General features: G+C 37.3%; 2 protein-coding genes across 2 annotated transcripts; one reads left to right on the plus strand and one right to left on the minus strand.

The window, feature by feature from the left end:
• Window positions 1-633: 633 nt before the first annotated feature.
• dsh (Segment polarity protein dishevelled) lies at window positions 634-14,279 on the minus strand. Its single transcript, XM_077437484.1, has 9 exons — window positions 13,833-14,279; window positions 8,361-9,000; window positions 6,280-6,451; window positions 4,906-5,082; window positions 4,688-4,833; window positions 4,392-4,549; window positions 1,525-1,641; window positions 1,365-1,444; window positions 634-1,286 (listed from the first exon to the last, which is right to left on the minus strand). The coding sequence occupies exons 1-9, from the start codon at window positions 14,069-14,071 to the stop codon at window positions 1,096-1,098; spliced, it is 1,920 nt and encodes a 639-aa protein (XP_077293610.1). The 5' UTR covers window positions 14,072-14,279; the 3' UTR covers window positions 634-1,095.
• A 3,016-nt stretch (window positions 14,280-17,295) lies between these two features.
• l(2)k09848 (WD repeat domain 74 lethal (2) k09848) lies at window positions 17,296-19,546 on the plus strand. The gene is made up of 6 exons (XM_077437473.1): window positions 17,296-17,769; window positions 17,848-18,409; window positions 18,481-18,573; window positions 18,656-18,857; window positions 18,950-19,122; window positions 19,211-19,546. The coding sequence occupies exons 1-6, from the start codon at window positions 17,709-17,711 to the stop codon at window positions 19,521-19,523; spliced, it is 1,404 nt and encodes a 467-aa protein (XP_077293599.1). The 5' UTR covers window positions 17,296-17,708; the 3' UTR covers window positions 19,524-19,546.
• The last annotated feature ends 4,120 nt before the right edge of the window (window positions 19,547-23,666 follow it).

Below are 23,666 nucleotides of genomic sequence, written 5' to 3' on the forward strand. Positions count from 1 at the left end.
AGAAGCTTTGCGCGACAAGTCTGTAGCGCGGCTGTCTTCCATAGAATTTCTGAACTTTGCACGGGATTTTGAGCCTTATATGCGCCCATTTCAACTGTTTTAAGGTTCAAAATTGGTTGAATATATTACTGAGAGTTGAATGCCATCTATTCAATTTGCTTAAAATGAATATATACCAGTCAAAATTAGTTTTTTGTGAAACCATACTGAAACTTCGTTTATGTGACGTCACGTCTATTGAACAATGGCGACGATACGTCTCAATTGTATGAAGAATGATTATTTGACAATTAAGCCAAAACTACGAGATATATTATGTATTTTATTGTTTAAAATAATACTTTATGTGTTAATTAACATATCTGGTTACTTGAGTAAATATTAAAATCTGTATTTAAGGTCGTAAACTCGATTGCCGAATTCGCGAAAAAGGTGCCGCCGCATACAGGGCTTGTTCGCTATATTTATTGCCGCGGGCAAAGGGTTAAATAAATAGGCGTTGGCTGCTAAGATATGTTATTTTTAAGTTTTGTTTCATCGATATTTTCACAAAAAAAACAAACAAAACATATCTTAGCAGCCAACATCTATTTATTTAAGGGTCAGGTTAGGTTAGGTTAAGTTAGGGTTGGCCCTATTCATTTAAGATCAGGGTCGGTATCATTCAGTCTCACTGTCCCACGCGAGAACTGAGACAGTGAGACCGCATATTAAAGTAAAAACGTGACGGTACATCATACATATATAGTTTCCTTCCTGTTCATTTTCAAGATAGAATTGGTCTAATTGTTTCTGCCTCACCCGCATATACATATACCATTCTGATGAACCTAATTATACGATAAAATAAATTATAACAGATAAATTCAAATATTTATAACGATTATTTTCTAACTTGATATTGAACGAATTTCTTCTTTTGATCTTGAATTTGTGCCCAAATATAATGACTTTTATTATAAAATTTCAATAACATATCGAGTTGTTTCGCTACGAGAGTAAACGACCGTCGCTTACGATAGTGGTGATAATTTGGTTTTATTTAAAACGAGTTCATAGAGGTCTACATTGACCCTTCTCACGCGACTTTCTCTCCTAGAGGAAAATCACAGGTCTCGTGTGATCGGTCGGAGCACAGCCGCGATCGGATCCCGAGCTGTGACTGCGACGGCCTCCGGAACTGGAGCCAGTGCCGTTGTTGTTTCCGTTACCGGTCGGTATTACGGCTGGAACGGCCGACGGCTCACCCTGCGAACCGCTCGAATTTGACTTACCGTCTTGATTGCCTGCAAAAAGATCGAACCAATGGATAACTCGAACCACTTTCACGCAAATATGTATGTAAATGCACACAGAATACGCACCGTGATGTTCCTTAGTTGTGAGATGGTCGGATCCACTCGATCCACCACTTCCCGACAGTACGCTCTCCTCTCGGTTGTACCTAAAAATCGATTCGAATCTCAATATTCTCCAGACCAGCTGTATATTGTGTGTTTTAGACGTCCATATATGTATACGTACCCGTATATCGTAGTGTGTTCGGTGGCAGGACACGACGTATATTTGAAGGGCATGGGTTGATAGCCGTGAGGATTGTAAGAACCGCTGTACGGCATGTAGCTAGTGGCGCTCATGAGACTGAAACAAAATTGAAAATCATCATTACGTGTACGGGTATGCCTCGACTTCCTCAACGAAGATATGTTCTTGCACCTCGATTGCAAGTTGAATTCATATAATGCACGGTTTTCCAAACTATGTTCCGCGGAACACTTGTGTTCCGCGACAATTTGGAAAGGTGTTATAAACTGCAACACATTTAAATATCTTCTACTTCATATTGAATAACTCAACAAAACAAAATTATTCGGGACAAAATTTTGTTAATAAATCCTTTATGGTTGATAAAACTTGCATATCTGGCAGATATTTTTAACTTATCATTACAAGGAAAAAGTATTACAATTTGTAATACAAGAGATAAAATTACATCTTTTGATAACAAAATACAATTTTGGATTTTATCTAGTCGAATCTATGTAATAATTTTGATAGTTTTCTTGAATTAATTCAATTTTAAAGTATGTAGATGAAGAAGAAGTTTCCAAAGTATTTTTAGAGCACTCATATAACTTGAAAACAACTCTTACAATATTTTCCGAAAACTAGTAAGGACGATTCCTGGGTTTGGAATTCATTTTCTATGACTATGAAAATCTAATTGATTTAATTAGTGACTGATTAGAAACAAAAATACAAAGATCAGCCTTTTATATGATATCTGGGTGAGTTTGTCAGAAGAGCACTCCAATTTTTCAAAACAAGCTATTATTATTTTACTTCCAGTTTCTACAACCTATTTATGCGAAGCGGGATTTTTCTATTATGCTGCAACGAACTCTAGTTTTTTTGAATTTGGCGGTTCACACTTAAAATTCATTCTTAATCTGCAACCATTTCTTCGAATTTTTGTCTTCCTCGTGCATCGCTTTCAATATAGCCTGGTTTCATCGACATATATTCTTCATTTCTAATCAACGTATTGAACTGTTCAATGAAGTCTTCAGCAGCTTTGTAATCGACATTTGCTGCCTCTCCACCAATTTTTACATCAGGTAATTCGCCCTTTTTAAATCTCGCGAACTATCCATGGCTTACACCAAAAGTTCGATTGCAATTGACAAACTTCTTTATCTTAAATCTTCAAATATGTTGTGGTTTCTCTTTTTGTATTTATTGTGCGCAATGGAAATTGTTTCGCAGTCTTATCATCCATCCAATAACTAGTATTTTTCCATTTTTTGGATGCCTTCGAGTCTTTCTTTGTTATAATTGTGGATTTGACTGACTAAGATCATTCGCGAATTCGTTCTATATCTTTTAAAATAGTAGAGATCGTTGAACGAGACAATTTCAGATTACAAGCACTTTTCTTCTTTATACCACTATTCCCTTTACAAGTCATTATAGGCACAATTTATTAACTATTAACACACAAAAATTGTACACTGTTTGTGCATATATTATTATAAATCGTCTTATAAATGAAGTCAACCACAAATGCATTGGATTCACAAAATATAGGTACACATCTAAAACCAATGCCGAATATAATGATGGTATAATGAATAATTATGTCATATGTACTAATATCTCGAAAGTATATGCCATTTAATATCTCCTTAAGGGCACTGGTTGCAGGTATCGGTCATACATGAGTGCGAATCGTCGTAAATCGAGGACTACATGTATATATAATATTAACGAAAGTATTGAGTTCTGCATGGTCAAAATTCGTATACGATGAATTCAAATCGTAAACGCAATGAAGATTGAGTGTAGTTTCATTATGCGGTAAAATAGTGTTCACAAAATAATATGAATGAGTGAAATTGTTGCCTATAGATAACATATGTATATACAAACAAAGTGCCTTATTTACTTATTATAATGACACATGATAATTTGCTTTCTTGTGTGAATCAATTAAATTACATAAAGTATGTTAGAAATGATGTATGGATAACTTTCATGCTTTCATTTCGATTCTACAAAAACACTTTTAACCAATCTTCAATTGACTAATTCCGATGCCAAAGAACCCAAGCTGGCCATTCCTGTTGGACTGATAATCACTATATTTTTGAAACGCTTTCCTTTTAGTCTCCGAGGCGATATCTGGTGCTGTTAACATTTGATTATGTTTGCTTGATAGCACGATAAGTTGATCCAGTCCTTCGTTCGTGATTCTGGGTCGTCCTTATCTGGATTATTCCTCCATACTACTCGAATATTGGAATTTTTTTTATTGTTTGCTGTACTGCAATCTTTGAAACATGAAGTTTCTTGGCTATATATCTCTGGTTTTCTTTTCATTATGAAGTGAAATAATGATTCTTCAAAATGCCAACGTCGGAATATTTCTACAAAAATTTCTGTGCTAGATAATTTCTTCACTAGTACGAATTCAAAGTCGCACCGATCGTTTAAAACTGAACCAAATTCATTAAAGGTTTGTTATTTTAAACCGTGTTGATGTCATTTCAATTGGAATAGTACGTAAAATAAAGGTTGGATTACGAGCAGCATAAAGACACGGGCGTGATTCCAAAATGAACCATATTTGAGCATTTCCCCAAAAAAAAACAACAATCCAACGGGCTAACTCCTTATTTTTTTGTTAAAATGATATTTAAGCATGTGTGCAACAAATTGGCACCAATTTTGTCAAATTATTTCACGCTAATTAAGTATTACGAAGCTTTGAAAATTACCTATCCCTCTGGTCTTGAACATATGACCGGTAGTGTACATAGAGTAGGAAAGTTACATAATAACAACTTATTAAAAAGGTTGAAACGTTTGAATACTGAAGACTGAAGACTTACCTCGGATTCGGCAAAGGAGCAACGGTATCGCTATCGGCCGAAGGACTTCGAGCCCTGAGCCTAAGAGCGTTAAGTCCGACAGATAATTCATCCCCGGCTACATAATAGCACTGCTCCGAAAATGTTATCTTGTTAACTGTATGCCGTATAAAACCAGCCTGCATAAACAAAAAACCAACATATATATATATATATATATATATATATATATATATATATATATATATATATATATGTAACCAACATATAAAAATCGTTAACAAAACTTTGAAAACAACACAACACAAGCTCCATACCTTGAGCATATGTGATGCATATTTCCTAGCGTCCCGTCTATCGGCCAAGCCGGCGACTCTAGCGAGAACCCACTCGACGACATCAGCGCCGATGAAAGCGTTAGGAATAGTGATCTTGAGCCACATACGATCTCGAATTTCCAAACCTAAGACGGACAGTAAAATCAGACAACACACGTACACATGCATATTATATCAGAGAGATGATAGGAGCATACCGGAGTCGGGACGTAACATGGTGCGAACCACGTGCGCCATATCCATGTTGACGGAAAGCGGCGGCGGCTGGTCTGGTGGCACCGAAGCGAGTGAGGCTCCGGACCCTCCCAACACCGAAGGAGGAGCCGCCGGATAAGCCGCTTCGCGTAGAGCTGCCGTATGAGCTACCCATGCACCTGTAATTTCAATTATTATAAATCAGCAACTTTGCATACGGATCAGTATCAGTAACTTCAAAACGAGCATTGTAATCGAAAAATAAATATTCATCAGTTACTACAATCGTTGAACCGAATTAATTATTCTCGGCATAATCTATGATTTGTTTATGGAATGGTTTGGTTCTGACAGGATGCACGACACAGCAAGCCATCTATGAAATGGTCCCGGAAACTGTGTCATTACGTTTGACTTCATTCTGTGAGGCTATTTTAAATATTGAAGAATAACATTCTCATCAATCTCAATCCAAGCCAAGCCAAGAGTATCATCAAGGTAGACAAGGTAGAGCCTATAGAGTATGTGGAGTCCTATGTATACCTTGGGCAGATTGTGTCTTTCAATGAACATATGGAAGCAGAAATAGAAAAAAAAAGAGGATCACTAACGCGTGGAAAAGATTCTGGTCGCTGAAAGACAGAATGAAGGGCAAACAACATGCCAATGCAATCAAAAGAAAAACATTCAACACCTGCATACTTCCAATGGATGTCAAACTTGAGCTACTACACAAAAAAACTTCCAGAAACTTATAACTAGACGTAGGATAGTCACAGTTCGGCAAACCTTTAACAATGCATTTATAACCTTTTACAACCTCAGGCTCCGGTGACTACTTATAACATGCCAGAGGAGCATGGAAAGAAGTATGCTAGGGTATACCATAAAACATAAGAGCAGTAGATCTCAGAAAAATGACGATGTTGGTATAAAAGTCAAAACATTGAGATGGAGATGGACCGGTCACATGATAAGGGACAGGAAAGAGAAATAAATGGTCAACAGCTATGCTATAACCAAATGGACCCGACGCTATAAAGCAAAAAGAAAAAGAGGCAGACGGAGGAAAAGATGGTCAGATGACCTGAAGCAAGCTGCAGGCCCTTTATGGACGAGGATAGCAGGAGACAGAGGAATATGGAAAGGTCTGGAGGAGGCATATGTGTCATCAGGACACACAGCTGAATATCAGCAATAAAGGCTTTGAAATCTGAAACCAATCTCAATCCATGCACGACTTGAAGGATAAGATATATGAGATTTAGTTCAGCGAATACTTACTTTTCAATTATTAAAGTGTTCATTTTCAAGGTACTAATCATCGAGTCGTATATGTATGTATGTATATTCAATTAGGTTGAATCTATACAAACCTGGATCGATAGGTCTGACGGGTTCCGTGCGCGGAATTGTAAAGTATCCTTTGGGGTTGGGATCCCAGCATTTGGCGACTACGAGTTTTATTGGGCCAGGTTTTTGGACGACTTCTCGGAGCACCCGCACCGCTTCGTCATTGCTCATGTTCTCGAAATTGACGTCGTTGACCTGCGTTCATTGTAAGCATCAGATTTGTATGAAGAGTTTTATTTAGTGTTGTAGGCAAACTCGGACACTACTTTAATTAGACTGGGCAACAAAAAAAATTACCAGAGCGGAGACTTATCAATCTCTACTGAGTTGGACTTACCGAATTCGAATATGACAATGATTTTTGCTGGCTTGCTCTCTTTTTTAAGAGATATGAGCGTTTATAAAAATGGGCAATTTTAATAGATTTTTGACTTTTGCAGTATTTAATTCAAAATCTAGTGTGGATGTGCCAAAAGTGAGTATTGGAATCAATAGTCGGATGTTTTTTCTATTGATTTTGATTCTTTTATTGCTTTGAAATACTTATAATTAATAATCTAGCGAATTATAAAAGTCAAAAATATATTTTTCCTTAACACATTTTTTTCTGAAATATTATGAGCTAATTTCGCTAGTTTTTCTCTCTACCTTGTTTATAAAAATCGGTTTTTTAAATGTCAATATTTGTTTTATCGAAACGTTTTTTTACTAATTCGAGCGGTAAACGATTTTAAATTGAGTTAAAAAATGTTGCTACAAGAGCGAGATGAAAAATGAAGAGCGCATCACTCCATCTCACTCGCTCACAGTCCGCCTAGAACATTTCACATTGTAATTTAAAATCATTTACCGCTCGATTTTAGTACGTTCAGAAAAAATAAACAAATACTGATATTGAAAACCAACCCTTATAAACGGGAACAATTTAAATTTTATAACATTTTATAAAATAAATGTGCATTTAAAAAAAATGTTGTACATTAAAAAAAGTGCATTTAGTATGCATTAATTACTAAATGATGGATGCAGATTGCATTAGAAACTTTGCTTTGATCATTGAAAAAAATATTTGCTACTTAAATGTGTATTACAACGACCAAAATACGAACCGACAACGATCAACGCTTCTCTCTACTGGATTCCTTCTTTTTTACTCTTCGGCTTGCGACCTTCCGACACCTACGACCTGACATCATCATTCATATTCATACGTAAACAAAAGTGACTGTTGACAGTTGTCAATAGCGGAAAACTGCAACATAACCCCTTCTTGTATCTATTCTAATGCTAAAATCTATTTTTTCGAATGATCGTTTCATATTTTTCAATGGTCACATTATTTATAATGCGAAATTATTTTATTCGTGCACAATTCGAGATTGCTTAATGCATCGAAAACGCACAAAAATTATTTTTAAGATACAAAGTATTTTTCTCAATTTAGTTAAATCATAGCCATTACAGAGAAATGTTATAATAATAGAAGTGGCTTTAGAGCTTAGGCGTCATATTGTTGTTCAAGTGAGGAAAGTCCACAGACCTTTTCAAACAATTTTGGCGTCACTCGTATTTGATGATTGGTGCTCAACATATGTCCGATAAAAACTTCTCTGTTTGTTTATATTACTCGCAACATGGGCAAGCGCAATTTTTGCACAATTTTGAATGCATTCAAAAACACCAATGCACCGAAAATAATGCAAATTTTTAATGCACAAACAGTTTTTTTAATGTACAGTTAAATCGTACCCCTTATAAACAATATTACAAGGAAAAAATGTGTAAAAAAACATATTTTTACTTTTAAAAATCGCTAGATAATTAATTACAGGTATTTAAAAGCAATAAAAGGTCAATAGAAAAAACATCTATTGATTCCAATACTCAAATTCGGCATAAAAATTGCACATTTTTTTAAACACTCATATCTCTCAAACGAGTGCAATTATTGCCATATTCGAGTTCGGTGGGTCAAACTTAGTAGAGATTGAACAGTCTCTATGGAAATAAAGAGTATTCCTTTTGCTCGTTTTTATTATATAGTGATAGTTCAATCATAGCCCGTCTTATCTGCTTTCACCTAGAAAAAAAAAAGTATACAAACCTGCAATATCATATCTCCGGGTTCGATGCGTCCGTCAAGGGCTACAGCTCCACCCTTCATGATACTGCCGACGTAAATCCCACCATCGCCCCCCTTATTCGACTGTCCCACAATGGAAATGCCCAAAAAGTTCACCGTGTCCATATTGAGTGAGACGGTGATGATGTTGAGCGACATCGTCGAATCGGTAATACTGGAATAAGAGCTGGCGCGGGACACGGCCTGCGGCCTCAGCTTGCGCCTCCGCCTCCTGGCCACGTTGAGGTGAGACACGGAGCTGCAGTCGGTGGGGGCGCGCTCTGTGCGACGGCCGGTGGAAGTCGTGACCTCGGAGCGGCTATCAAACATCGAGCTGGACTCCAGCTCGGAGCTGAGCACAGAGGCGGTCTCGTATTCCAGACGCGGGGCATATTTGCTGTGGCCATTTATGCGGAGACCCTTATAACGGTATTTGTCGTCTAGGGAGCGGGGAGCTCGTCCTCGATCTCGGCCGCTAATTGCGCTGTCGGTGTCCGAGTCGGGTGCGGCTCGGCCGCTGCTCGCTCCGGTACCCGGGGCTCGGTGGGGGCCAGGACCCCGGCCTTCCGTCGATTGCGAGGCACCATCGGAGGGGTTGGATCCCTCACCTGCTGATACCAGCCTAAAATAACAAGAGAATATTAAATATATATTTAACATCAATTAACTAATTATGATTATTTATCTAACATATGTATGTACGTAGGTATATGCAAAGACATTTCGTTAGCATATGAACTGTTATGATATAAGAAACGAACCTACCCGTTAGAAACATTTCTCCTATCAAAAGTCTCTCCCAATTTACAAAACCTTAAAAATAAATACATAATAAGTCTCAAGTATCATGATAATTGAGTTTAACTGTGTCTTTTGTGCTCGATTGAATATGAAATGTCATCAAAAAGAATAGAGTTACGGATATAATTAGTGACTGCAATACCGGTTTACCAGTAAATCGTCGAAATTTGGCCATCGATAATTAACGCTACTTATTTTATCGCGATTAAGTACATATACAGGTATATTATTGCGTTAAAAATCGATGCAAATGGCGTATTGTGGGTTAGATAGTATTAAATGACCTAAAAGATGCATTCGTAAGAGCGGCTACGCTGATGCTAGCTTAAGAGTATCAAAACAGAATTGATGCGGTTGTTTCAATTATGATCCAAATTTTCAAATAGTCCAAACTTTAAATACATCAACATGATTGGTTAAAACATAAAAATAAATGGACTTTATGAATTTATATAACATTATTCGCCTGAAATTTATTTTTAATTATTTATGATTCAATTTAGGTTAACGTTTTAGGAAAAGTAACCACATAGTTGTGGTAATCCACCGGTTGTCTCAACTGGTAAATACTGGTATACCGGCAGTGGAAAAAATTGTTTACCGGTAAATGGAATTTGACGGTAAATTGCAATCCCTAGTCAGAAGAAGTTTACTCTTGAATGTTGAGACGTTTCTTTAAAAAAGTTGACAAAATGTGAAGGTTTTTTTGATCGAAGTCAGCTTCATAATTTTGTACGGTCAACCGTTTACAATCAAACCGTAAGTTAGATTCTTTCCAAGGTATACAATAAGAAATACAGATAGGTTTAACAGAGCCGGCATAGAAAACAAAACGCATAAAAACGTCTGAATGAAAAGGCAACAAATTAAATGGCCAGCATTTCAATCAATATCGGAACGGTATATAAATCTTTATAATAACAATAACAATAATATGACCAATGTGACCAGACAGGTTACCCCAAAGTGTCACACCAATCTTACAAAAAAAGAAAAGAACAATAAAAATTACCAATCATCTTCTCATTCAAAAAGACTCGTGTTGAATCTCAAGAAACTAACCAGCTCATCAACATGACAATACATAGAACAGGTTCAAATGTTCATCTATCACATTAAGGAACCGGATAGCCTTTACAAGAGACGAGTTATTGAAAGCAGACGTTTTCGCAGGAATAGGTTGGAAAAGTAAATGATGACGCAAAGCTCTACCACATTCAGGCGCCGAAAATTTAAATACCAATCAAATCAAAGGGTTGTCAATTCCTCCCTTTAATACTCCAAAGAAATATTCGGAAATGGCAATAATTCTTCTCGAAGATAGCGAGTCAAAGCCTAGCATACCTTGTAAAAAGGCAGTGGGAAATAAATTTTATTTTTATTTTATTTTACAAAATCAATTAATCAAGCACACTCGTCTAACAGATTGCTCCAAAGCGACGAGTATGCTAAAAAGATTAAGAAGTACAAAAGGAAAAAATACAAGTTAAATAAACAAATTATATATACAAATTAAATAAGGAAAGGATAACTAAATAAAACATGAAATCATAATTAAAAAACCCTAAATCAATATTTCTAAATGGTCGCGACCTCCATAACTTAGGAAGTGGTGCAGAGAATGAAGAGAGACGTGACAAATGTCAATGGCACCATCCAGTGAATTAAAGAAATGGAGGCCACGAGGAATGGGAGAATAACTAAATGCCACAATTCTAGCCAAAGGAGTGTGAAATAGGGGACGATGGCGGGTCCATATCACACTCTCTGGAGCATGAAGGCCCAGCTCAGCCAGGATAGACGGACAGGAGATACAGCCTCTAAATATGGAAAACAAGAACTTGATGAGGGCAACACTCCTCCTGTGGTCAAGAGAAGTGTAGCCGACCATACCCATGACGAATTTTGAAGGAAATAAGTATGGGTAAATCCCATATTGCTCCTTATAAAGCAGTCTGAGAAATCGTCTTTGGACAAGTTCAAGCTTTACAGATAGAGACTTAGTGTAAGGATTCCAGATCATAGAGGCGTATTCCAAGATACTCCTAACTAGAGCATTGTACAGTAATCTCAAAACAGCGGGATTATGGTAGTGTCGAGAATTACGAAAGAAAAACCCAAGAATTCGTGAGGCAGAGGAACACACAGAGTCGATATGAACAGAGAAATTTAGGTCACTCTGGAATGCAATCCCAAGATCAACAGTTGAATGGATCCAGTTCAATAAAAAGTTACCAACAAGATATGGAAAGGTACGATCGGGGGTGGATCTGGATCTGGAGTAACATATAACCTTGCACTTGGAGACATTAAGAGGCAAACAGTTGGTTAACGACCAATCATGAAGAGCATTAAGATCATCTTGTAAAAGCTCACAAGAACGTTCAGAATCGAGACTCAAATAGAGCTTTAAATCATCAGCGTATAGTGAGAAACGACAATTGACCAGTTTAATACTAATATCATTTACAAATATATTGAATAACAAGGGCCCTAGGTTAGAGCCTTGTGGAACTCCTGAGCCAGCGATATAGACACGGGAAGCGAGCGGAACCGAAGGCTACAAATTGTTGACGATCCAGAAGATAAGATCTAAAAAACTGGACCAATCTGTAATGAAATCCGTATGCGGACATTTTCTTTAATAAAATACAATGATTTAATTTATCAAAAGCTTTCAGGAAATCGGTATAAATTACGTGTACAGATAAATGACGGTCTAGAGAACGGTGAACATAATTGGTAAACTCAAACAGATTCGTAATATTTATATTTCCTCATATAAAGGCATCTAAGAAACTTTTTTTGAACTCTTTCAATCAAGAGAGAATTTATTATAATTTCAGTGGGACTTCAAATTATGTACAGACCCCCAAACTCTAATATGCTCCGGACAAGCGAACAATAAAGCAACACCATTATACGTGGATCTCGGAAGTAGTGAGCATTGCGCAAAACAAACTCAAGCATTTTAGTATCCCTACAGAGCACATATCTGATATATGAGTCGAAAATTTGAAGTCACTCCTAAACAGTATGCCAACAGTTGTCAGTTCACGTTAATTGATAGTTCCGAAGGCTATAAGCCAGTGGTTCTTAACCTGGGTTCGATCGAACCCTAAGGGTTCGGTGAGTCAGTATTAAGAGTTCAGCGGAAGTCAAGACACACACCCGAATCATATGATTCGGTGCCAATTAAGAAGGGTTCGGTGAATGCGCATATGCAACTGGTGGGGTTAAGAACCACTGCTATAAGCGAACTCAATAGGGAAAAGAGACCTTGATAAAGGATAAAATATATGGCATTTAGTCGAGCTGAATGGTAGATTATCATTTAAAGACCATTCACACAGTAATTCTAGTTGTTCAATTGTATTCGAATATGAATGACCTGAAACGCCAATTGGAATATTATAATATATTACAACTGAAACTACACTTGGACTGTAACACGTGCATTTCATGTTAACGAGGGATTGATATAGCTTAAGGTGCAGATCTGAGCCAGTGTGTGTATTTGAAATGGAAGCTCACACTGACTCAGATCTGCACTTTAGCCTTGATATATTGTGTGTAGGGCTGCCAGATTGATATTGATATCCAAATTCTTGACATTTTAATTGCCCCTGTCCCTGTCCGCACCATGTACCATCAGAAACCGTATTTTTTTATTTGCTTGTATGAATCTTTCATACATTTCAAGCGCCCAAAAGATTTGGGCGTTTTGGCCTTTCGAGTCTTATGAAGTAAATATAAAAAAAAACAAGAATTAAAGAAAGTACATAGGTATGGATATTACAAGATTGATAAAAAAAAAAAAAAAAACCTTGTTACATTTAAGATCCTTCCTTTTATAAACAAGTATTTCCTTTCTTTTCTTTTCCAGTTTATTCAGAAATTATTAAAAATATATTGCTTGATCTTTTCAATCTTCGGGACGCCGGGATCGGAGGCCTGAAACTGGGACGTCTGACAGCCCTATGTGTGTCATATATAGGGTTGTCAGATTTCATGCAAGTCAAACCGGGACACCCGCCCCCAAAAATCAGATCTCTGACTTTTCTATAGATATATTTTCAATATTTAGAATATCTATAATTGATTTTTTTTCCTTCTATTTTTAATGCAAATGAAAAGTGCTACAATTACAACGAAGAAACCAAAGATAGAGTTCACCGAGAGGATTAGTGAAAAAATCTAAAAAGGTTTTTGGTGTTTTTTTCTTCAGCTTTTTATATTCAATATTAGCAAAATTAGCAGTCTTTCTGTTCTGATGGTTCTATTCCGCGTCTGCGTGTGATGAATCATTCCGAGTGTGAGAAATTGATTGATGCCTTATACACATTTTTTGTCTACATAAAGTTGTCCAGAAAGTACAAGACAGAGACAAATAGTTGATTGTTGAATATTGCTGTAGTGTTTACCAGACTGTCTGGTCCAGACGTCGACTTTTTCTGTAAGAATTTAAAAAGTAGTAAGCGGGGACATTTGTGCGTCCTGAGAGGTTTGTTCGGGACACCGGGACACGAGACTTAAAACAGGTGACAATCGGGGCGCCTGACAACCCTAGTCATGTATAGTCTGTAGTGTTTGATAAGAGGTCACAACAGTTGCGCAGTTGGTATGAAGAAGAAGGGTGAAAAGAGTAATGACCATCCGACGACTCGTCCGTTGAAGCAGGGCAGGTGAGCTCGCTCGTCGGCGATCTCCTCCTTGACGACGCCGAAGTCATCGTCCATGGACTTGAAGAAGAACTTGTGGTTGGGTCGGTTGAGCACGCTCTTGAAGTCAGCCAGGGTGACTTTGTGAGGAGGCGCCGGCAGCTTCACCAGGTAGGGCGTCTCCTCGTCGTCGATGTAGTAGATCACCTTCGTCTCGTCGGCCGACTGCATCTTGGCTTTGCGTGCGCGCGCGCGGCGCGGCAGTCGGCCCACTCCTCACTCCTCACTCCTCACCTGTCACCTGTCAGCTGTCACCTGTCACACCCGCACCCACACGACCAGCCCACTGACAGGAGACAGGAGACAGGAGAGACGGCGAGTGGTGTCGGGGTGTCGCCGCTGCCCCGCCTCCCCGCACCTCTCGCCGGTTGTCGAGCCTGGCCGGGTTTCGCGAGCGCCACTCTCCACTCGCCACTCGCATTTCCGAACGCGCCATCCCCACCCCCTGTCTCTTTCTCTCTGTTTTCTTTTTACTAGCCTCCATTGAAGTATAATGTATAGAATAGTCATTCCTAACAAAAGTATCGCTTAACCTTTTGAGTAGTGAGTTAATTTGAACACCAGAAACGTCTCAGGAGTGATTTTTTTTTCGGAATCAACTGACTTGAAAAATCCGAGCGAACACTCTTATTTTGTGGGAAGTTATAAAGTTGACATATTTCGCTCGATTATATGATTGATTTATTGCCCGGCGGGGTTTTGCCTTGCATCTCGAACCAAATTCTCTCGAAAATAAATCTATAATTTTACGCTAAATTATTTTTATGAGGGTCAAATGAAATAAATTTAGTCAGAGGTTTCAATGTTATTCGTTCTGAACATATTTTATAGTTGTTACATGTGGAAAATATTACTTTAGAAAAAAAATTGTCATCATGTTCAGTCATAAAAATTTTACTGGCTTTCACGCCTCGTTAAATTTGGTTTCTTTATTCGAATACAAAAATATACATACACAAGAGTGAAAGAGAAATCTCAGCAACAGTTGAAAAAAAAAACGAGATGCAAATATGTCGAACAATGAGAGAGGTAGAGTATTTTGAGTGATTGAACGTGTCAAACCGTACGAGTACGGTCGTACTCTGGCGGGGGCCATTTTACTTTGCACGTACCCGTACGGCCGTACTCCTCAAAGGGTTAAAAGCGAGCCATCGAAGAGAGAGACGGAAAGTCAGAATAGAGACAAAAGAGTGAGGAAAAAAAATTCGTGGAAGTGATCGTCCCTTACAACAACTGGACAAAACAACTGACATCTCCGGGCACACGGATTTTTTGTGGCAACATTTTTAGGGGCTGAGAGCAATTCTATGCATACTACTTCAATGTAGATAAAGTAATAATAACTGTTTTTCAATGAGTGAGGCTGGTCCGAACATCTAGCACGTGCACATACAGATGTTCGGACTTTGTCGAACTAATACTACCACACAATTTCACTAGTAGAGCCTATTTCAAAGAGATCCTACTGCAACTGAGAAAAACAGCCGAAATCTCCGTCTGCACGGAGTTTTAGTAGCAACATTTTTGGAAGCTGAGAGCGCTTCTACCCATTCTACTTCAATGCTAGCCTCTTCTTATTTCGATATGGGGTCTACCTCACGGGCCCGAATGTGAAACGCCCGAAAACGCAAATATCGGAAGGCAAAGATTGAAAATCGAAAGATAAAAAAGGGTGCATGGTAAACGGTACATACTCACTTAATTTACGCGAGCAGGATACAACAAGAACAAGAGGAACATGCTTTCCCTCCCGTATTCTACGCGTGTACATTAATACGGGAGGAAAAACCTGTTCCTGTTGTTCCTGTTGTATCCTGCTCGTGCAAATTAAGTGAGTATGTACCAGTAGCGGCTCGTGAGATTTCATAGTGGGGGGGCTGCAGAGATTATTCAGGCTGTAGTAGCTCGTTAACCAAACCGTTGATCGAATGAAAACAAAAATAGCTTGAATATGTACTATACTGGGAGGTCTGCAGCCCCGCAGCCCATGTTGACGACAAAAATAGCATGCATTTGTACTGTATTGGGAGGCTGCAACCCTGCAGCCCATATGCACAAGCCGCCACTGGTATGTACCGTTTACCATGCACCTTTTTTTTTTTTTGATCTTTCGACTTAAGATCTTTCGATTTTCGATCTTTGCCTTCCGATATTTGCGTTTTCGGTAATTTCACATTCCGGTCTGTCACAGAGACCGGCTTCACCTGTATGGAATAACGCCTCGAATACTAACCTCTCCAAGCTCCAAGTAATACAAAATAAATCCCTAAAAATAATTTATAATACACCCATATATACTAACTTGAAAAAACTGCATGCCATATTATAATATTCCGTTTGTTACAGATATTACTAACAAACTAACCAGTAGATTCCATGACAGAATCACTAATAACTAGAGTCTTAGTGCTATCCATTGTTCGGCAAACTTTTAACAATGCATTTACAACCTTTGAACAATACACGGCCCCTCAGGCTCCGGTGACTACTAATAACCATACTAACACACTTGTGAAGAGTTTCGGTGATTACAACAAAATGTCTATACCCTTCAGGTATAAACATGTATGACAAAAAAATAGATAATTTCACCGCATGCCACTCATATATATTATACATATGTGGGAATCTCGTCACCAACATTTACTGCGACGCAGAATACATTCCTAAAACCTTCTAGAAAGCTCCACCCCAACCAGGCGAGCGGAAACAAACCGGTCGAAGCACACCTGCAGTCATTAAACTAAACTCAAACGGAACGGTGCCAATCATTCCAGAAAATTCTACCCCATCGACAAAAGCACATTCCTCGCTTACGCATCAACAACAGCCACCACGGGTCACGTGATACCCAGAAACACTATAAAAGGAGGTACAACCCAAACAACGCCAGTCGACCCACAGCAGCAAGCGTCGACACACAGCAGCAGACCAGAGACCTTCTGAACATAGCCGAACGCCGAGCCAGCAACACACTGCCGCATCCAGAGACCTTCTGAACATAGCCTAATGCCGAGCCAGCGACACTCTACCATATCCAGAGACCGCCGAACGACATACTTTTGCCCAAATATTCTAATACCTTTGTACAATATTTAGGCAAACAATAAAACTTTATTAAAACAAGCACAACAGTGTTTCGTTAGGCTGGGATACGGTCAACACATCCTACCCCGCCTACACATATATACATAGTACCGTTTACCATGCACCCTTTTTTTTTTTTTTTTTGATTTTTCGACTTAAGATCTTTCGATTTTCGATCTATATATTGCAGTCGAAAACACAACCGTGTGAAAATGTTCTAAAAAAATAAAATAAATTGATCTTATTTTATTACGTACATTATAGCGTAGTTATGGAGACATACCGCGTAATATTAAAACAATTTATTTATTCGTAAAGGCCCTTCTATTATTATAACATTTATCTGGACTACATCGTCTGTACACATTTGTGAGATATCCGATTAACTTGTCATTGTTTAAGCTTGTAGATGAAAAATGGGGATGATTTATTTAAATTTTGAAATCTAAGGGGTTAACTGATTAACAACGTTAGTGAGAACAATCGAGGGTAAGTAATTTATTTCAGTTTCGAGACCCCTGATTTTAATAATAACAAGAAGGTAGTTGTAAATAAAGCTATTTCGACCAAATTACATATGAAACGTCAAATGCTAGATTCGAAAAGCATGGTTCGATTATAGGTTAGATTGACTTGAAGCGAACTGACAGCTGTGGTGTTTTGTTTCCGTAATGGTTTAAAGTTAAATCTTCACTTGTAATATTTACTATTAGTTTCAAAAATGGCTTTGAACTTCTACGGCTTGGATCTAATCGTCGCTTCCAACATTGGTACCATAAAACGTAAGTTATATACATTCCTCATTATAAATTGACTTATATTCTCAAAAAATTTATAATTTTCAAATAATTGTATTGCAGATGTTAAATATAACTCGAATCCAAATAAAAAACCGGATATTAAACAACTTCAAAGAATCAAAGAATTGGAGAAAGGACAAGGCATCACTTGTATGACGTGGGCCGATGCCGAACAAACTAAATTCATAGTCGGTCGTAAAGACAGAACCGTGCAAACGTTCAATTTGATAACCGACGAGTTTAGCGACACGAAAAGCGTGGATTTTGGCGAAGGTAAATTACAGAGTGTTTCCGTTTTTGGCGAGTCTATATTCGGCGCCGTCGAATCTGGCGTCATTAAAATTTGGAAATCAAACACGAGTGATGAACATTTGTTGAACACCGGAGGACCCATAGAGAAAATGAAGCATTGTAGTTATAATTCGTCGATAATCGCAACCGGAGGAAAAGAAAACGATTTGAAACTTTGGGATTTGGAAAAAAGAACGACGACTTTTCACGCTAAAAATGTGCCTCACGATTGGCTCCAACTTAGGGTGCCGATTTGGGTTTCAGACATTTGCTTCTTACCTGAAAATAATGGCAATGTAGTTGCAGTCTGTTCAAGATATGGAGCAGTCAGGTACAATCTAATCCATGGATTATTTGTGATAATTTTGAATGCTTTTTGAATGTACACTATTTTTCATGCAGATTATATGATGCACGAGCACAACGTAGACCGGTATGCAATGTCGACTTCAAAGACCAAGCTGGCAGTTGTATATCACTGGGGCATTATGACAAGTATGTACATACTTATTATCTTTCATTTGTACATTTTCGTTTTGCTTTTGGTATTAATTGAAATGAATTTTGTTCTTTTTAGACATGTTATTGTTGGTACAGGCAGAGGACTTTTGAATCTCGTCGATCTGAGAAAGAAAGGCAAATTGAGTAAGTCTTATAAAGGAGCCGTCGGTGCCATAACTGATGTTATGTCCCAAAAAGATGCAAATGTTGTAGTTTCGACATCTCTAGATCGCCATTTGAGGATCCACAATGCTGAAAGTAAAGAAATCATTCTTAAAGTGAGTTTATATTTTTATTTATTTATTTTTTATTTTATATAATATTACATATTACATATAATATAAATTTGGCTATTTGTAAATATTTTTAGCAATATCTTACATCGAAATTGACATGCTTTTTATTACGAACTGTGGATTCGTTTATTAAACAAGAAGACGGAGAAATTACAATCAAACAAGAAATTGACGATTCCGAGATCAAAGACGAGGATGAACCTGATCAGGAATATGACGAGATGTTTGACAATATGGAAATTATCAGGCATGTATTTAATATTACATATACAAGTTTGCTTTTAATACAATTTTTATTCATATTCGATTTTTAAAATGTTTTTTTCTTTTTGCAGAGAGGGTATTTCTAGTAAAATAGAAAAGAACATTTTCCTTGAAGATAAAACAAAAGATGTTACGGTTTCAAAAAAGAAAATGAAGTCCGAAGCTAAAAAACGGAAAGGCAATGATACTATCAACGATGCTTCTATTTCGGAAGATTTGATCGATTCACCTAAAAAGGCTAAATTGGACAAAGAAGAAGAGAAAGTGAACGATGAAGATATCGATCAAAGCATTATAAAACTTTTGCGAAGCACTGAAAAATTAAAACGTAAATTATTGAGTAAAAATAAGAAAAAGAAGGCCAAGAGCTTGTTTTATAAATAAATTTATACAGATTAGAACATGTGTATTATTTATTAGTTTGCTAATCCCCACATCTGTACTTTTATTTCAATGTAGTTTCAAATAACCGGAAATTAATGTTAATTTTTCTTCTGGATTAACCGGTCAGCCGATATTTAGGAAAATGTAAGTATTGTAGCATTTTAATAAATTTAAAATGTAATAGCGTTGATTCAGATGATTATAGCTATTAGTGAGTTACTTAGTAGGCTGAACGTAAATGAGGTATTTTATTAAATACATAAATATAAGGTTGAATCTCAAAAAAAAAGTTTGATTACATTTTACAATTTATTTTCTTAATAGTAACCATTGATGTATAATACATAGATGGGCCCTGACGTGTGATTTTGGTCGGAGATCTTGTCTTCACTAACTGAGGGGTGCGGGGGGTTTAACTAGCGGGGAAGTTGGGAAAAAAATGTTTTTTTCCTTACGACGCAGCGGTACCTACCTACCTACTAAGAGAAACTGCATGCGCCATGTATTTTGCATGCGCCAAAAGGGAGACCAGTATAAGACATGTATAATATACTAGACCAGAAGATCTAGTGTATTATACATCCATGATAGTGTTGCGTCGGGGTGGGTGGAGGATCCAAGTAAAAGGCCAACAGTCGTATCACAGCATTTATTGATGATTAACCCTTTGGCTGCTACGAGGTTTTTCAATGTCCAAGCGAAAAATGCTAACATTTGTAATTATTTTGAAAAAAAATAAATATAATATTTTTTTTTACATACTTACTTCGCCGAACACTCGTAATTTTTATAATACTTTATATACATTTTTAAGAAGCAGTCGTGGACTCGTGCTCTCTCTTTCTGTCTTGCTTTTACATGCGTGCGTGCGAAAGAGATACCTACATATATACACTAAATAAGTTTTGACGATTGTTTTCCGAGGCTTTATTCTTTTCAATAATCTATTTTTAGATATCGATGTATCCTTACAACATGCGATATATTCGAAACAGGTAGCGGTCTCTCTCTCTTTCTTTCTTGGTTTTAATTGTGTACGTATGAGCGAGACACACAAGGATGCGAAGTTTCTAATAATCAAATAATTTTTCAACATGTATCATAAACATTTTGTATGCATTTCAGTTGCATTTGATTGATTGCATGAATTCGTGACGTCTCGTGACCTATATAATTGAAAGCGGATTTCTATTGTTTTTTGCCATTTATTTTAACTCTGCAAAATGATATAGGACAGTGAAAGTGATGAAAGCGAAATAATAGCTCCTCGCCGAGGAACTCGACAAATCAGCAGCTCTACTGATTCTGAAAATGAATTTATCGATAATAATCAATTCCCAAGTAATAACTCCTTATATGACAATGACAACGAACCCAAAATTTACTTTGATGATGAACCCGAAATTGAAGAGCTTTTATTTAAAAAATTGATAAATATTTATAAAGCTTGATTGAAAAATAAATATAAATACGTATATAAAAAAAATGTTTCGTGCCACTGATGCGCTGGTGGCTCAAAGAAAGTATTGAAATACGACAATTAATGACGTCAACAACGATCGTCGTAGCAATCTTCGCCGATTTCAAAACAACGATTTATCGTTGTTGTAGCAGTCAAAGGGTTAAGGAGATACACGCACTGTCACTGCTCAGTCCAGAATGACATGATATCGCCTACATACCGCCTTATAAGGGGTAGATTTCTCAGGACGTCTAATCTGTTTACCTACTGTATAGTCACGTATTCGGATATGTACTCCCACGGTATGAGAAGTGCAATCATTGTTTAGCTTTCATGCACTTAGCTTATCGCTAATCCTTAAAACCACTTACGCTGGTCTCACGGTCTCTCAGGACGCTACCCGGCCTAATCCGATCGCAATTACTCGGCGGCTCTTTTTAGTATACGTAACAATAGTAACATATTCGGCCACGTATGTACTAAATATAGTAAACACATTTATTTTGTACAAATGTTATTTGTAACAGAAAACAAGTTTACTTGCAGTTGACGTCGGTTGAATTCCCGTTAGTTTTCAGTGACTTCTATTCATTGTCACATGACTTAATTCTTAGTTTATTCTCTTGACACGATAAATTAATAATTGCGTGCTCGAGAGGAATAAGCTCAACCCGAATGTACTAAGACAAATGATTCAAATTTTTAAAATGTTCCTTTACTTGCAATTCAGTTTCTTTTTCGGAAAAAATAATGACTACACTAACGGTGGTCAAATGCAGCTCACGGAGACGTAATTTAAGTGGGACCAAATAACGAGTGTACGAGAGAATAACATCGGAAGAAGATTCAACGCACCTAAATAGTTTTAGTTCATCTGCATATAATAAGAAGTTGCAGTTGTGGAATATTTCCCTAATATCATTAACACATAAAATGAATAGTAAGGGGCCGAGATTAGAACCCTGTGCAACACCAGAGCAGGTTGGGTATTCAACAGAAGAATAAATTCCATATTTCACAAACTGACGTCGATCCTTGAGATAATTTGTAAATAACTGAGAGAGACCATATGAAAAACCATAACCAATTAGTTTATTGATAAGGATGGTGTTTATTGAATTGTTTTATGAAATTTTTTAAATTTTCATTTGCTTATTTTTTGAACCTCTTTATTTGTGATATAATTGATGAGCTTTAAATTTATTATAAAATAATACTGAAAAAATCTAAAAAAATGAAAAATCGAAAAAGAAAAACATATATTGTTGCTACTAAATATTAAGAAATTTCATTGTTGCTGATGGCAAAAAATAATCACAAGGATTAATTGCATCCATTAAGCAAAATTGCTTTCGGATCGAAATTGTTTTTGTAAAGCAAATTCCTATTCTAAGCAACCATTCATTAAATGATCTCATTATTTTTATGTACATTATAAGAGAATGATTATAAAAGTTATAGAATCCAATTAAATGAGCCCTCAATGACTTCAGTACACACTCAATGAGTCATTGAATGTCAAAATGTATGATATAGAAAAATCAAAGCATTTCTTTTATGTATGAATAATATATATGTATGTACTTGTAATATTCAATGAATTGAACGACCGTTAAAGGACTGAACAATTCTGAAGTTTTATTTCTTTTATGTACATACATGCTGGCTTTCATAAAATATTTGGCTTCCACGGCCGTTCCTATTGATGTTCCAATTCAATGGTAGAAACACATCATAAAGGGCTTTCACGAACGACATTTTTCTTTCAGATCGCATTCTTCCACATACGCGTGCGTTCACACTAGCGAAAAGAATGAAGGAGAATATTTTCACGTCCTTTGTTCACGTCTTGGCAATTTCACGCGTTTTCGGATTGCTACAATTGAACGTGCCGCGCTCAATCAGACCTTACAAACGACTCGGTTTGATATCGAAGAATCTTTGGATCTTTATCCTGGCTCCGTTGTACACATGGACATTCTACAATTCGATCAACATCAAGAACGATTACAAAGAGCTGAGTAATTGGCTCAACAACGCAATAGATCGCATCAAGATCCTGCTCGGAGCCAGCATGTTGTTGGTCATGGTTGGGCTCACTCCATTTCGCAAATATACCTTCTTGGACCTTCTATCTAGCATGAGGGAGATAGACGACGAGCTGAAAGTCATGTCCATAGTCGTACCTTATCGCAAAGTGAAAAACAAGATCAAAATCTTGCTGTACTCTGCTATAGGCATATCTTTTATTTACCAAGGTTTGGAATTGTATTTGAAAGATTTTTGGGTTTCAAATGCGGCATCTGAAGGCTATCACGTCCTGTCTCTTTACGTCCACCTAATCACTGAGATGCAGTTCGTCACGTTCGTCTTGGAGATAGAGTCTCGTCTGAAGTCACTGAACGACTGGTTGATCGACTATCATACCTCGAGAAAAGTTTCCAATGATTTCTACTGGGTCACTCCAGTTGGAGCCATGAGCTCTCACTTGTCTGTAGTCAGCAGGATACACGACAAGCTCTGCATCATTGCGAGGAAGACAGAGAGCATGTTCGCGTTCAGACTGCTTCTCATCATATCTTTGTGCTTCATAATAATGACGCTAAAGACTTACTTCTGCTTCTCGAGCTTGTACAAGTTTCGCGATAGCAAAGCTGTAGCATCTTCGACGATTGCTGTAC

The sequence above is a fragment of the Arctopsyche grandis genome, chromosome 9, assembly GCF_051622035.1.
Source record: "Arctopsyche grandis isolate Sample6627 chromosome 9, ASM5162203v2, whole genome shotgun sequence".
Taxonomy (NCBI): Eukaryota; Metazoa; Arthropoda; class Insecta; order Trichoptera; family Hydropsychidae; genus Arctopsyche; species Arctopsyche grandis.